This window comes from Orycteropus afer, unplaced genomic scaffold (genome assembly GCF_000298275.1).
Source record: "Orycteropus afer afer isolate SDZICR_OR568_19922 unplaced genomic scaffold, OryAfe1.0 scaffold00058, whole genome shotgun sequence".
Lineage (NCBI taxonomy): Eukaryota > Metazoa > Chordata > Mammalia > Tubulidentata > Orycteropodidae > Orycteropus > Orycteropus afer.
Window position 1 is genome coordinate 2449552 of NW_006921645.1, and position 16073 is coordinate 2465624.

The following is a 16073-nucleotide window of genomic DNA, read 5'->3' on the forward strand; positions in this document are numbered from 1 at the left end:
TGGTCTGGTTTTAACAAATTCCCTTAGTTTCTGCTTATCTGGAAATCTCCTAATTTCACCATTATATTTGAGGGACAATTTTGCCAGATATATAATTCTTGGTTGAAAATTTTTTCTCTTTCAGGGTTTTATATATACCATCCCATTGCCTTCTCACTTGCATGGTTTCTGAGTTCTGTCAGTCCCTCTCATTGGCTACTCATTCTCTGCTTTCTTGAGGTATTGGTACTCTTTCCATCCAGGCTATAAGTTTGCTTCAAGGCAGAAACATATGCTACTTTATATCCCCACACTGCTTACCATGGTCCTGAGAATGAAATAGGTGCTCAGTACTCTTTTATTGATTTCATTTTACATAAAAGAGAATTGATGATATGCCATTTCCTTTAATGTTTCTTGAAAAAACTCACATAGTTCCTCAAGGGAGATAAAAATATACATAAATCTGAAACATATTGAAGAAGCCAAAACAAAACACCACTTTGAAAGTTAGAAATATCTCTTAGAAGTGTTTTTCATTATAAATGCTACCCTGTTCTGCCAGTGAGTTTAAATCAAATTAATGAGGATCAGCAGTGCTGGTGTGGGCTCATTAGCCAAGTCCTTCATAAGGCTCAGATTCACTGACGACTGATCATCTAGAAACTGTCAAGGAACAACTTGCTTCAAACTTACTGGAAGATATGTGTGGGTCCAATTTAGTCACTGACAAAGCCCCCTTTACTAAAACAGTTCAGCTTTAAGATTAACATTACAGAAAAGTTCCAGGCCAAGTTTTAACTGGAAAAAGATCAGTTCAGCCTATCACACCAAATAGTTACTGTCCAATTGACTTCTGGGAAGTTTCCTATTTGCTTTAAAAGTCCCCAGTGTACAGAGCTATAAAATTTTCTTGGATAAGGACCCTACACTCAATTAGCTTTTTGCATCCCCAGCTCCCTATGCATTTCCATTAACTTTCTGGAAGGATCAACTTTTGTAAAATCTAATTAGTTCACTGGTTTCTGTGCAATGTATGGTTTAACCTGTAAGCATAGTAGAATGCCTGAACCTGAGTCTTTAAATTACCTTTAAGAACCTCTCTTTTTTGGTGAATTGAGAGTTGGTTTCACTGCAATAGAAAAAGCCAAGTATAAAAGAATTTGTTGACTGGACCTTACCTGAACATGTTTTTTTGTCTTCATTCAGAGTGTAGCCCTCATAGCATTCACAGTGATGGGACCCAGCTCTGTCACTCACACAAATGTGCTGACACCCATGTGTACCAAAAGCACATTTATCTTGAGCTATCACACAAAAGTCCAGGAGAAAACAAATAAAAAATGGAAAAGTGTTTTATTACTCACCTATAGATATCTTTTAATATGCCACTAGAAATATATAGGAGGAATACCTACTTGAAATGATTCAAATCCATCAGTACAATTTGCTCTCACTACAGGTCAGCTAGAGCTTTCTGAGTGGCACAAATATTAAGCACTTAGCTGCTAACCAAAACGTTGATGATTCAAACCCATCCACAAGCACATCTGAAAACAGGCCTGGCAATCTGCTTCCGAAAGGTTACAGCCTTGAACACCTTATGAACCAGTTCCACTTTTCACATATGGGGTCATCATGAGGCAGAATCAAGGCGATGGCAGCTAACAACAACAGAAGTTAGCTAAGTTAAACAAAATTCTACACATGCAATACTTATTCTGTTGTTTTCTCTAACTCCTTCTGAAAATCATCAGTGTGGAATTTTTATGATATAACTATCTCATAAGTGAGGAGCTCTGGTAGCATAGTGCCTAAGGCACTTGACTGCTAACCAGAAGGCTAGCGGTTCAAACCCACCAGCCACTGCTCGGAAGGAAGGTTTGGGCAATCTACTTCTGTAGTGATACTGCCTCAGCAACCCAAGGAGGGGTCGCTATGAGTTGGGTCCGACTCGACGGCACATAACTACAACAACAACATCTCATAAGTACTTAAAAAAAAATTCCTTTTAAGTTCATTGTATTTATCCCAAATCAGGACGTCAACAGTTGTGTTACTAATTACACTAGATTCAGAAAAACATAGAGTTTGAAGAAATTATAATTCAATCCTTTCCTATTATAAATGAAGGAAATAAGTCCAAAGGAGAAACTGACTCAGAATTAGCATTAGAACTCAAGGCCTAAATGTTCACTCAGTGCACTTTCCTCCGTATGGATATGACATTTTTTAAAACTTTTTTTTTTTTAATTTTTAAACTTTTCATTTTGAAATAATTTCAGACTTATGAAAAAGATGCAAAAATAATACAGTAACTTCTTGTGCTTTACCCAGTTTCCCCAAACTCCCCAAATCTTACCTAACCATAGCATAAAATATCAGAACCAAAAATTAACAATGATATAACATGACTAACTATTCTATAGGCCTTCCTTATTCCAATTTTGCCATTTATTCCACAATTGTGCATTTTCTGGTCCATGATCCAAACTAGAATCACACATTGCATTAAGTTGTCATGTTTCCTTAGTCTCCTTCAAATTAGGAAAGATATTTCCTTAATTTTTTTTTTTTTTAAATGTACTGGAAAATTATTTTGTAGTGTGTCTCAATTTGAGTTTGTCTGATGTTTCCTCATGATTCAATTCAGGTTATGCTTTTTGTGTTTTTTTCCATCACATCATTTAACTTGGTCTGTCAAGTGCTGTTTTATCCTCAGTACATCGTGTTAGTAGATACATGATGTCACTATGTTAACTTTGATTAAGGTGGTGTCTGTCAGATTTCTCCACTATAAAGTTACTGATTTTTCCTTTGAAAGTAATAACTACCTGTGGGGTGTTATTTGGTTTTAACTTTCTAAATTGTTCTTAGCATTTGAGAAGGACTTTTAGGGCTGGATACTACGAAGGAAATGAATGACACATTGACACATTTGAGCCATGATACATACATGCCACCATTTGTACCTTGTCTACTAAGACTTAGAAATGGAAGAAGCCTAAGGGTGGCAAAAGAGGAAAACAGACCAAGTTTCCCAATGTGACCTGCCCATCCACACTGGATAGGCAGGTAGATAGATAGGAGCAATAGTAAAGATTCCTCCTCACTTACCTGAACAAGATTTTCTGTCTTCATTCAAAATATAACCTTCGTAGCACTCACAGTGATAATAGCCAGTTCTGTCATTCACACAGATATGTTCACATCCATGATTGTTAAGAGCACACTTGTCAATAGCTACCAAAAGATGATTCGGTAATATATGAGCACATGGAGAACAGGGTAATTACTGGCCTCACTGCTTACACACTCACTCACACACATACAAACACTGCTAATGACTTGTGGAGCAGTAGAGCACAAAACAGAGAGGACTGGACTAGGAGCTGGCAACTAGATACCTAGTCTTGGTTCTTTCACTAACAGGTCCAGTTACATGGGTAAGACTTGCCCTCTCTTTGGGTCTCAATATCATTATCTATGAAGTAAATGCATTGGATTCAGTGATCTCTAAATGTTCTTCCCCTCAATTTTTTTTTCTTGAATTTGAAAAAATGGACCTAATTCTCATTGACTTTGTATGAATATTCACATACTAAATATAAATAAATGAAGACCTTTCAAATTTTATTCGACTTCTAGATTCTGTGAGCATCTATGGTAAGAAAGAGGAAGGGATAGCTTGTAGCTAATTAAATACAATTCAGATCAAATTTCAAATCCTCAAAAGGGCCTCTTCCCTACTAATCCTTTTCCTTAAGACTAGGAATAATAAGCAGCATAACAGATTGAGCTATGCATTATCTCACTTTTCTCCCCATATTCCTTTTCCAGAAAAATTGTTGAGGAACAACAATAAACCAGCCAAAAGAAGTTAGGTTAAAAAAAAAAAAAAAAAACTGGGGTGGGGCACCCCAATGTACAATCACCGATTAAGTATAAGTACAACAAAGCCAAAATATCTCAGACAAAACAGACTATCACTGTCCTTTCTTCCTAGTCTTAGTCTGGAAGCTCCACTGAAATCTGTTTAGTATCATAGCAATAAGCAAAAAACCACTAAAAAACAGGGGGTGGGGGTGGGGGGTTGAGAGGCAAGCATAAACCCAGTGCAAAACCTGGAGAATACATCTCCCAAATAACTTCTATTCAACCACCATCCCCTAAGCAAGGCCTCACCTGAACACGTTTTTTTATCAGCATTCAAGGTATATCCTTGGCTACACTCACAGTGGTGATTGCCTTTCCCATCACTGATACATACATGCTGGCACTGGTGTGTACCAAGCATACATGCATCCATAGCTGTGCAAAGGAAGTTTAGAGCAGTCAGTATTAACACATAAGAAACATTTCAGATAAAGACCAAAAAAACACATTCTTTCCAGGTTCTTTTCCAATTCTATCTTTAGTTCACTATAAAAATTGGCTATTTGTTTTATGCATCCAGCTTATGAGAAATATCATTCAAACTAGAAATGTTACTAACTTAAAGTTGCAAATCACGTTGCAGACCTTCTCAAAGGATAAAGGGAATTTTAAATTTGGAGCTGAATCCAAATACTGATATGGGTCAGGCAAAAAAAAAAAAATCACTGTCGTTCAGTAGATTCTGACTCATAGCAACCCCTTCTTGGGTTTCCAAGGTGGTATCTCTAGGGAAGTAGATTGCCCGGTCTTCCTTCCGAAGGGTGGCTGGTGGGTTTGAACCGCCAGGCTTCTGCTTAGCAGTCTAAATGCCTTAGGCACTATGCTACCAGAGCTCCCATGGGTCAGACAGCCAATGAAAATTATTTTTGATTCCCAACCACAAGAGATGAAAATAGTATACTTCCTGAAGCTCTAGGAGCTAGTTGTCCCACTGCAGTAAGAATCTGGTCTGCGTTTAAGCAGAATTAACACACAGGCATTCCTCTGAGCCTGACCCTTACTCATAGTTGAATAGTGATACATCCAACTGTTGGAGGGTAATGCCTTATAGATACACAGCATAGGTTCTTCAATCCAAATATATACATATGCAACTACTGAGTCTAATGTCCCCAAGGAGAATGAACTCATAAACTAAACACAAGTAAAAATAAAAGGACAAGAGAACAAAAAATGTAATGAGGTTACATTAGCTAAACTGTATCTCCATGTTTTCACTCCTAGACCCAATTATACCTCATTGGATTTTTTTTTTTTTTTTTTTTTTTTAGTGACTTGTTTTGAAAAATGAATCAATTAATTTAGTCATTTCTGAGAAACCAGGGAGGCCTGTTGGAGGAGGCTGGCACTTTCATAGCAGGTAACTCAGCCCCCATTGCCCTTGGCCATAGAACAAGGCTAATATTTTCCCAAGAAGGGCTTTTTCATGGAATGATCTTTCCAACCTGTTGACTACAACAAGCTGCCCCTCAGTATTTTTTCCATACAGAGAACACTTTTCCCCCAGAACAAGCAGACCTTTTGTTGCTGAAGGAAAAGATTGCCACTCACCACTTGTTACTTGATGGCCTTCAGGCCCAACCCCAGGTGCTAACTTTGACCCAGTTTTGCTGCAGAACAGCATCTTGATGGAAAAGCTCTCACTCACAAGCCAGGGAGCTTTCCTGGGAGAAAGAAAGCCATTTTCTTTTGAGGAAGCCAATGAATTCCAATTAGATGCCACCAAACCAAAGAAGGCTTATGAAGGTCCAGCGTGCTGAGACAGGAAAGACAAGGGGGATCCAGGGGCAGGTCTGGGTAAGATGAGACCAGGCTTTGCCTGAGGCCAAGACTTCATATTCCATTTCCTGACAAACCAGTGATTGCTAGGTTTCGCATTAATTTAGATGCAAAGTCTCCTTGAAATTCACAATTTTAATTATTTGTTCACTTGTTTGTTTCATCCCTCACCCTCAGTCTTGATGACAAGAAGGGATTATTTTATCTTTGGCTAAAATCAAGTGTAAAATTCACCTGAGCTAGAAATGATAAAAAGAAAGTATGCATTCCAAAAATTCATAATTTTAGAGAGCGACTAAAAATAAATCCTAGACTTGAATGGGTTAATATTAATAAATTGGCTAGTTAATGGTAAAAATTAATTAACATGTGCACATTCAAATTCCATCCTAAAGGAAGAAATAAGAGAGTAACAAAATTATTTTTTTAATATCTTTTTTTGCTTTCTCTCAAGTGAGCTGAAACCCCAACTCCCTAGTCCCTAATTCTGTCCCTCCCCAGAGGATAGTCAGAGAAAGAACAGAGTCTGAAAAAAAGATTATGCATTAAATGTGTTTGCATACTGACAGTTACACTGGAATATGGACAAGATGACTCTTCATGGGCAGTCATCATTCTCTGTTTTCTGTAAGAGAACAAGCAGAGTTCTGTCGAATCTAGAGATGGTAAAGCTAAAGAAAAAAAATCTGGAAAAAAATGTAGTGGTAGAGCAGGGGGAAAAGAGAGGTGTCTTGAGTATGTGTGTGTGTGTGTGTGTGTGTGTGTGTGTGTGTGTGTGTTTTCTCTAACCTTGTTAGGGAACAGCAGGAGCATTTATCCTGGATATTTCTAGACTTACATGTCTCTAATGCAAACATGAAGCTTTTATGAGCAAACCAAGTTATATATAATGCAACTTTATATTCCTAAGCCAACAAAATGTGTTTAAGTTGGTAAAAACACACACAAAAAAAAATAAACACTGCTTATTTTTTAACTTTTCCATAAAATTCCCACCAAAACAAAATAAATTAATAAATAGATCTCTTTTTCTATGGATACACAATGTCTGACTATAACATCCTTTCTTGTTGAAAGCACAGACTTACCACAAAAAGTTTCCTGGAATCTCGAGGAAAGTTTCTCAATGACCCCATAGGTCTCCACATAAAAAACATGATCACTTAGGGGTTCACTGGCAATCATCTTAAGGGACTCCACATCTGCCCGGTCCACTCCCACAGCATAGAGCTCAATACCAGATGCCCGAGCCCGAGCTGCCACCTCATTTACTTGGTCCTGGGGCCTCCCATCTGTCACAATGATGGCCACTTTAGGGATGTTGGAAGGGGACCCCTGAGCTCCTGCCTCCACTGTGAAGGCTTCATCCATTGCTGTCTGGATGGCCAGGCCCGACATGGTGCCTGTTGATAAAGGTGTGATTCGAGCCACGGCCTGTTTCAGGGACTGCTTATCTGAGTATGTCTGGAGATTGAACTCAATCTTCACAGTGCTAGCATAGTTCACCAATGCCACCCGCGTGTCTGCTTCCCCAATGTCCAGAGTGTCAATTATTTTGGAAACGAAAGTTTTCACTTTGGTGAATTCCAGTGGCCGGACACTACGAGAACTATCGATAATAAACACCAAGTCCAAGGGCCTGCTCTTGCAAACACCTGCAAAGAAAAGTGTGGGGAGCAGAAAAGACTAAGCAATGATCAGATCACAGCAGAAACAAAACAATCGTCTAACCTCAGCAACCCACTGCCTGACATTGTCCCTAAGATCATCCTCCTTAGAGTATTGAAAGTACTAAAGCTTTCAGAATTCCCTGGCAAGAATTCAAATAGAGGTATGAAATTTCCAGAAAATACTTTCCTTATGGGCTGGCTGAACCCTGAAATTTCACTAAAAACCTTATCATTCTTTTAAGGTTTGGCTTCCAAGGTTCCTCTTGATTCCTATAAGAATGAATGTATTCCGGATCTGTCTTGGACAGCTTGGCCATCTGGGGCAATGTGACAAAATGTGCCTGAATAGTATAAGAGGCACTGGACTCCGAGGACCAATCTCACTTCAGACCACCCTGCCCAGGTCTTCTCAGGCCCCTCAGGCAGAGTTTGAAGCAAGGCACTCTGATGCTCTTCTAGCAACTTCCTTCTTTTACTGCCCTTCAAAGGGAGTGAAAACTACTCCAGAATAGCCTTTATGTTCCCTCCATCTTGTCATCCTTTCATGTTTCATGAACTTCTGGACCCAACTAGCCCTGAGCTAGGTTCTTGGGAGAGAGGGATGCACAGCTTGATCTGACAGATGTTTATTCCACTTCCAACTCTGTAAGTCAGTCTTGTTCACAAAAGCAGAGAGTGTAACCTGATATCTATGCCCCATCAAACTCTCTTGGTCATCTCTCTTTCTTTTCTTCACTCACCAAATATTTTTCAAGGGTTTGTTGCTGTTTTTAACTGCCTTTGGGTCAGCCCCCACTCGTGGCAACCCAATGCACATCAGAACAAAATGCTGCCCCGTCCTGCACCATCTCCATGATCAGCTACAGATCAGACCACTGTGATCCACAGAGTTTTCACTGGCTGAATTTTCAGGAGTAATCTGCCAGGCTTTTCTTCCTGGTCTGGAAGTTCCACTGAAACTTGTTAAGAATCACAGCAACATGCAAACCACCACTGGCAGACAGGTGGTGGCCATATATATGAGGTACACTCAGGAATAAAAACAGGTCCCCTGCATGGAAGGCAAGAATTCCACCACTGAATCACCAATGCCCCCATTTGGAGGGCCTAACGTATATTAGGAGTCCTTAGGTGGTACAAAACCCAAAAGGTTTGAGGCTCGTGTTCATCCAGGGGTGCCTTGGAAGAAAAGTCTGGTGATCTACTCCCCACAAAATCAGACTTTGAAAACCCTATGGAGCATGGTTTTACTCTGACACACATGGGGTACCATGAGTCTCAATCAACTCTACAGCAGCTGGTTTACTGGTTTAACCCTGTGTAAGTCCTCGAACTACAAAGCAAACAATAAGGATTGCCTGCCCTCAAGGCACTCAAGGTATTTAAATCTTTCCTACACAAAGTTACAGGGATTGTAGCACATTGTTATAGCATAATACATTTTAGTTTTCATCTATTCTTTCTTACCCTGTTTCATCCAACTCCATTCTGCTTACCCCCTCTCCTAGCCACCAAAATCAAGTTTGAAAGTTAGGACTGACTAAGAGAGAACCCAGTTAGTTATTAGGCTTATTTTTCAAACCATCCCCCCTTACCTCCCAACACACACACAAAAAAAAAAAAAAAAAAAACCTTAAATGCAAATGAGGTCCTTAAATGATGAAGTGTCAGTTATGGCTAAATTCTAATAGTGGGCAGGAAGTTGGTGTTACTCTAAAAAGACAATTTACTCAGTGTATAGTTGGGTGGGGAATATATAGATTCAAAAGAAACTCCTACGCTAAACAGTTTATGACAGGAAAAATCCCTGTCATAGAAAGGATTATCTCTCTATATATTTTCTTTTAAAAGCTCAAAATTCTCCTCTTTGTCCTGCTGCCTTCAAGTATTCAAGTAAGAAACTAAATGTATCCTATTTCAAATGACATTTTAGGGATCATAGGGCACCAATTCTACTAACCTGTGAAGCTGGAGGTGCAGAGGTTGATTTTATGCCCATTTTAAAGGTGAGAAACTTAAGGTTCAGGGAGATGTAATAGGTAGAAAGTAGTAGAATATGGATTGGACTTCTGGTTTCCTGAGTCCCAAACTAGAGAGCTTTCCACTACACCACAGTTGCCTTCTCTGAGGCAACATTTTCCACCAAAAAATAACGTATTGTCTCATGTACCTAGTAAACATCCTGCTTGTTGACTTTGAGCCACCACCCTGACATAAACTGGATATCATGTATTAAGTCAAAAGGAGTCAAAAGTATTTTTAAAAACAACTACAATATTTTACTTCGTCCTTTGATATTACCATGGATCAGAAAGCAGGAGGAAGAACTATGCCAAAAATTCTTCCTGGAGATGGATTTAGGTATTTTTGCATAACTGGAGTAAATGGATAAATTCATGATGATATGAACCCTATAATTGACAATGCTTTCACATATACCCGAACAGTGTCCTTAAAATATCATAATTACATTCTTAAAAATTAAACATGTACACAGAGAAGAGGTGGCTATGGGGAGGAAGTGGGAGGAGAGCTGTTGCATTGTGAGAGATTGCAGTCAATGTCATGAGACAAAGTGTATGTAAACTGCTGTATGGAAGATGCATTTTGCTCTGTAAACTTTCACCCAAATCACAATTAAAATTTTAAAAAAATAAATAAACATGGATGATTTCTTCATTCTTCCCTTTTTTTTCACACTGAATTCTCTAAGAGGGGGGTACTTACAGGGAATACGGTAGATAGAATAAAACCAAACTCACTGCCATTAGGTCAATTCCCACTCATGGTGACCCACTTTGGGTTTCTGAGATGGTAAATCTTTACAGAAGTAGATTGCCCCATCTTCCTTCCACAGAGCAGCTGGTGAGTTTGAACTACCAAACATCTGGTTAGCAGTCAAATGCCTTAGGCAGCATGACACCACAGCTCCTTGGTAGATAGAATGATAGCCCCCAAAGATGGTGACATCCTAGAGCCTGTGTATATATTACTTTGCACCACAAAAGAGACTTGGAAAGTGTGATTCAAGACTTTGAGATGGGGAGATATCCTGGATTATTTGAATGGGTTCAACATTATTGCAAACTGGAATGGGGGAGCAGAAGAGGAGGGCTGAGTGATGAGATATGAGAAGGACCCACCAGCCTTTGTGGACTTTGAAGATGGAGGAGGAAGGCCAATAGCCAAGGAATGTTGGCAGCCTCTAAAAACCAAAAAAAAATCCACTGCTACTGAGTCAATTCTGACTCATAGTGACCCTATAAGACAGAGCAGAACTACCCCATAGCTTGAAAGAGCATTCTCCCCTACAGCCTCCAAAAAGGAACATGACCCTGCTGACATGTTGATTTCAGCACAATGAGACCTCTGTCATTAGCATGTGTTGTTTTCAGCCACTAATTTTTAAGTGATTTGTTACAGCAGCAATAGGTTACTAATACAGAAGCTTGGCTGGGGTAGTAGGAAATCCTGTGATGATCTCCTACCTGATTTGTATCCCTTTGGCACTCGTCATTAATTTTTTATTTTTATTTTTTACCTTTACTCCCATTTATTAGAGAGCAGCAAATTAATTCTCAGGAGCAAAGAAAGTGAGAATCTGAATTTCCTAAATGTTTTCATATTCACAATATTGCCAACTCCTGATACTCCTGCTAGAAATAAAATCCCATAATAAAGTTTAGCAATTTCTGGTGGCTAAAAGGAGAGAATTTGGAAAAGGCTGAAGTGGTGTTTATTAAAGAATTCTCTTTCCAGATCAGGTTTGGATCACAGGGAATGCAGAACCGGTGCAGTTTATGGGAAGCCATAAACATGGCCAATGAATTAATGCAGAATCCCTCCTCCCTCTCCAAGTTCCATTTCCCAAGGACCAGAGGTAATGTTAACTTCCAGAACAAAGTCTATGTCCCTCTTTCTGCCCTATTCCTGATGTAAATCCTTGTGGACCTGGTAATTCCCAACCTCAGTGGAAAGGCTGTTGCCATATCAAATCAAGTACACTGGGCTAGTGTGGAAAAGAGCTCCTTCCACATTATCCAGGAAGGGGCAGGAGGTGATAGAAAATGTAAATCAGCCTGAGGCATGAAGCATCTCTGGACAGATGACACTGGAAACCCAGAAGATGATTTGATGTAGGGTATCATTAGCAAACTGAAGCTGGACTTTTGCTAATGAAAAATGTAAATAAACTATATATTAAGAGCTTGGTAATTTGGGAAAGTTGAAAAAAAAAAAAAAAAAAAAGCCCTTTCTTGGGATTTCAGAGCTCTGTTTTACTCTGGGCTCTGACACTAATTTGTTGGGCCCTTCATTTTGGTGGCTCGGTGCTTAAAAGCATGCAGCTGACCACAAAAAGGTTGGGGTTTTGAACCCACCAGCTGCTCCTGCTACATTGGAAAAGATGAGGCAGTCTGCTTCCATAAAGATGTAAGGCCTTGGAAACCCTACCAAGCATTTCTACTCTTTCCTATAGGGCTGCAATGAGTCAGAATTGACTCCATGGCAGTAGGTTTTTCACTTTGATAAGTCTCCTTTTTTACCTATGCATGCTGTTGGGGTGGCTCAGATGACCTTTCAGCTCTGCTGCTCAAGGAGTTTTTCTCTGCCTCAGGAGTCACTGAGCAAAATGTGGAATTGTTTGCCAAAGACCCAAATTTGAGTCTTTGAGGATCTACAAGAGCTCAGGTTAGATGAGATACCCAGTCAGTTCAAGCAGAACGTCTTGCAGGGACAAGAGAAGAGGATTAAGACAAGGATGGTGACAAGACAGGCCCTGTGTATCCAGTGCTCCTCAAAGTTCCTTCACAGGCTCCCACCTCCCACCCTTCCTTCCAATCTGAACTCTTTACTGGAGGGCCGCTAGATCCCTGTGAGGAGGGGAGGAAGAATACATTGATCTGGGGGAATATAGATGGTGGAATTTCAAGAAAACTAAAAGAATAGTCTCAGGAAGGGTTTGTTAATCTGGGTCGAGCTGGAGGTAGGCCATTGTTCCCACAACTGACCTATTCTCCCTGCCCGAATCTCAGGGAGAAGTTGCTAGAGTTTGAAGTTGGAAAGAGCCCAATTCTAGCCCTGACACTTTAGTGATCTTGGGCATCTCTCTTTCCTTCTTTGGAGCTCAGTTTCCCCACAGGATTCTTTCTCGCACCACCATCTAGCTCAGACTAAGCTGTGACGAATCCTTGGTGGATGATCTAGGGTCTTCCTCCTTGTTGGATGCCCAGATCCTCCTGCCCAGCCCAGCCTCAGCCCAGATCTCCCTCCCTTTCTCATGCTGGGATTCCCTCCATGTTGCCTCCTTCCGATCCCTCCTCTTTTTGCCCGCCCCACAGCTGTACCTGCGCTGCGGGCCTCGCCGGGCTCACTAGCTCCCGAGTAAGGCGCGCCGGTGGGAGCAGGGCGGCGCCCAGGGCTGCCCGCTGGGACGCGAGTCCCCAGCCTTCGGAACCCAGGAAGGGCCGCGGGAGCACGGCGGGCCAGGGAGCTGGAGGCTGTGGGGGGCGGCAGCAGCAGCAGGGCTAAGAGCAGCAGAAGTAGTCCCGGAAAGTGGTGAACTAGGAACGGCATGATGGGCTCGGCGGTCCTGCCTGTGTGTCTATCCGTCGGGTCGTGGGTCAATCGTTCAGTCAGTCAGGGAGCTGTGCCCAGTGCAGAGGCGGTCCATTTAAAGGTGCCGCGGTCCTAGGCCCCGCCCCGCCCCACAGAGGGACTCGAGGGCAGGAGTCGGGGCGGGGTGATCACTACCAGGCTCAGCCCAGGGAACCCCGCCCAAGGCCAACAAGGAGCTCTGTCCGCGGATTCCAGTGGCAGAAACGGAATGTCTGGGGAGAGCCGGCCAGCTGCGCAGCGGCCCGAGCTCCGGCCCGCGGTGGTCACCAGCCCTCCCCTTGCCCTGAGCCACAAGACGCCTTGTCTGGGTGGGCTAAAGTGGAAGACTGGTGACCCAGCCGCCCTTTGCTTCTCTCGGAATTTCTGCCCTCGCTTGTAAAACGCAGGGTGGTGGTGTATCAAAAGCTGAAGCCTGCCCGGCCCTCCAGAATTTCCTCTGATACCCCCAGGTGCTCCTGGCCTGGTCCCGGGATGAGGAGCTCCTGAGCTCGCCCCCGCCCCACTCCTGCTCCCAGTTTGCCTTCCGGCTGAGAGCAAGAAGATGAAATGTTGCTCCTCATACTACATTCCTTTCTCCAGTCATAACCAAAGTTTTGCTGTGGGCTCTAAAAAAAAGAAAAAGAAAGAAAGAAAGAAAAGTCTCAGAATCTAGCAGCATGAATAGAAACCCTTTTATCCCAGCTTCAAACATCCATAAACACTTAGACAGCCAAACATAAATCCAACGGAGAGCTCCCTGTTAGCTGGAAGGACAGCCTGTACCCACAGAGCAAGAGCTCTTCCTATATCCCATTTCCCCTCCGGAAGAGTGAACATGGAAGCATAGGAATGGAGGCTGCCCTGAAGGACCTCACAGTCTACTGGGAAAGAAATACACATAAATGGTCATGTATAAATGCTGTATACCTGTATACATGTATAAATGCTGTACACCTGTATACATGTATAAATCATGTATACCTGCTAACAGAACATGGTATATTTAGGAAAAAGACACTAGCTCTGCCTAAAGATTTGGAAGGAACAGGTGGCACTTGAGCTGGGTCTTAAAGCCTGACAATGAACATGAGTTCCAACAACTTCTATCTGGTCTCCCTACCTCCACTACAATCCATGCTACAGATAGTTGTTGTTAGGTGCCGTTGAGTCAATTCCAACTCCTAGTGACCCTACCTACAACAGAACAAAAAGTACTGCCAGGTCCTGAGCAGGCCTCACAATCTTTGCTATGCTTGAGCCCATCACTACAGCTGCTGTGTCAATCCATCTGTGAGGGACTTCCTTTTTTTCCCTGACCCTCTACTTTGCAGAGCATGATATCCATATCCTTCTCCAGGGACTGGTCCCTTCTTTTCTTTCTGAATTTGTGATCTGGGCGAAAGTTTACAGAGCAAATTCATTTGATATACAACTGTTCATACACATTTTGTTTCATGACATGGATTGCAATCCCTATAACATAACATCGCTCTTCCCAGTTCCTCTCTGTGGCTACCTCTTCCCAGTGTCCTTCTTTTCCACGCATTCCTGCCTTCTGAACTATTTCGCTGTGCAAGTACTGCTCTTCTGATCTCCCAGGGTTGACTGTTCTAAGGAGTATACCTACTTGCTGTAAATGTTCACCCTATATGCCTGTCTATTTTTTGGCTAGAAACCACAGGAGTGAGTCCAATTCCAGGCCCAAAGGGTGACTAGAGGCCATAGTCTCAGGTGTTTCACCAGTCTCTGTCAGACCTGGATTGGTCTCTTCTGACAACATAACCAAAGTAGATGAGATGAAATCTGCCCATTCTGGCTTTTAAGGAGCATTCTGGCTGCACTTCTTCCAGGATAGATTTACTCATTCTTCTGGCAGTCCATGGTATTTTCAAATTCTTCACCAGTACCACAATTCATATGCATCAACTCTTCTCGGGTCTTCTTTTTTCATTGTTCAACTTTCACATGCATATGAGGTGATTGAAAATACCATGGTTTGGGTCAGGTGAACCTTAGTCTTCAAAGTGACATCTCTGCTTTTTAGCACTTTAAAGAGGTCTTTTACAGCAGATTTGCCCAGTGCAATATGACATCTGATTTCTTGACATCTTCTTACATGGGTGTTGATTGTGGATCCAAGTAAAATGAAATCATTGACAATATGTTCTGCATTACATGATGTTGCTTATTGGTCCAGTTGTGAAGATTTTTTTTTTCTTTATGTTGAAGTATAATCCATACTGAAGACTAAAGTCTTTGATCTTCATCAGTAAGTGTTTCAAGTCATCTTCACTTTCAGCAAGGAAAGTGTGTCATCTGCATATCATGAGTTGTTAATGAGTCTTACTCCAATCCTGACACCACTTTCTTCTTCATATAATCCAGCTTCTCAGATTATTTGCTCAGCGTACAGACTGAATAAGTATGATGAGCACAACCCTAACATATACCCTTACTAATTTGAAACCATGAAGTACCCCCTTGTTCTGTTCGAATGACAGCTTCTTGGTCTATGTACAGGTTCCTCATGAGCACAATTAAGTGCTGGAATTCCCATTCTTCTCAATGTTATCCTTATTTTGTTATGATCCACACAGTTGAATGCCTTTGCATTGTCAATAAAACATAGGTAAACATCTTTCTAGTATTCTTTGATTTCAGCCAAAAGCTGTCCAACATCAGCAATGATATCCCTCATTCAATGTCCTTTTCTGAATCCAGCTTGTAATTCTGGCAGTTCTCTGTCAATATATTGCTGCAACCATTTTTTTGGGGGGGGATTTGGGTGAAGATTTACAGAGCAAATTCACTTTCCATACAGCAGTTCACATACACTTTGTCTCATGACATTGACCACACACAGTTTACCACAATGCAACAGCTCCCTTCCCACTTCCTCCCTATGGTCACAACTTCCCAGTGTCCATCCCTCCATACACTCCTGCCTCTTGAGCTGTCTTCCTGTGCATAAGCAGCCTTTTCTCCCATGATTGTTACCTCCAAGGAGTGTATCTACTTGAGGTAAATGTTTAACTCATATGCCTGTATTTTGTTTGGCTAGAAACCACAGGTGTGGGTAGGGGCCATAGTCTCAGTGGTTCCACCAGGCTCTAT

The 16073-nt window shown here is 41.6% G+C and overlaps 1 protein-coding gene across 1 annotated transcript in view; it reads right to left on the reverse strand.

Moving 5' to 3' along the window:
• The window catches only part of MATN3 (matrilin 3), a 41164-nt gene extending 28226 nt beyond the window's left edge, over nucleotides 1-12938 (reverse strand). The window contains exons 1-5 of the mRNA XM_007939285.1: nucleotides 12710-12938; nucleotides 6783-7349; nucleotides 4165-4290; nucleotides 3097-3222; nucleotides 1161-1286 (exon numbers count right to left, since the gene is read on the reverse strand). Of these exons, the coding sequence (XP_007937476.1) occupies nucleotides 1161-1286; nucleotides 3097-3222; nucleotides 4165-4290; nucleotides 6783-7349; nucleotides 12710-12938 (1174 nt within the window). The remainder of the gene's footprint in view (nucleotides 1-1160; nucleotides 1287-3096; nucleotides 3223-4164; nucleotides 4291-6782; nucleotides 7350-12709) is intronic.
• Nucleotides 12939-16073: the final 3135 nt, after the last annotated feature.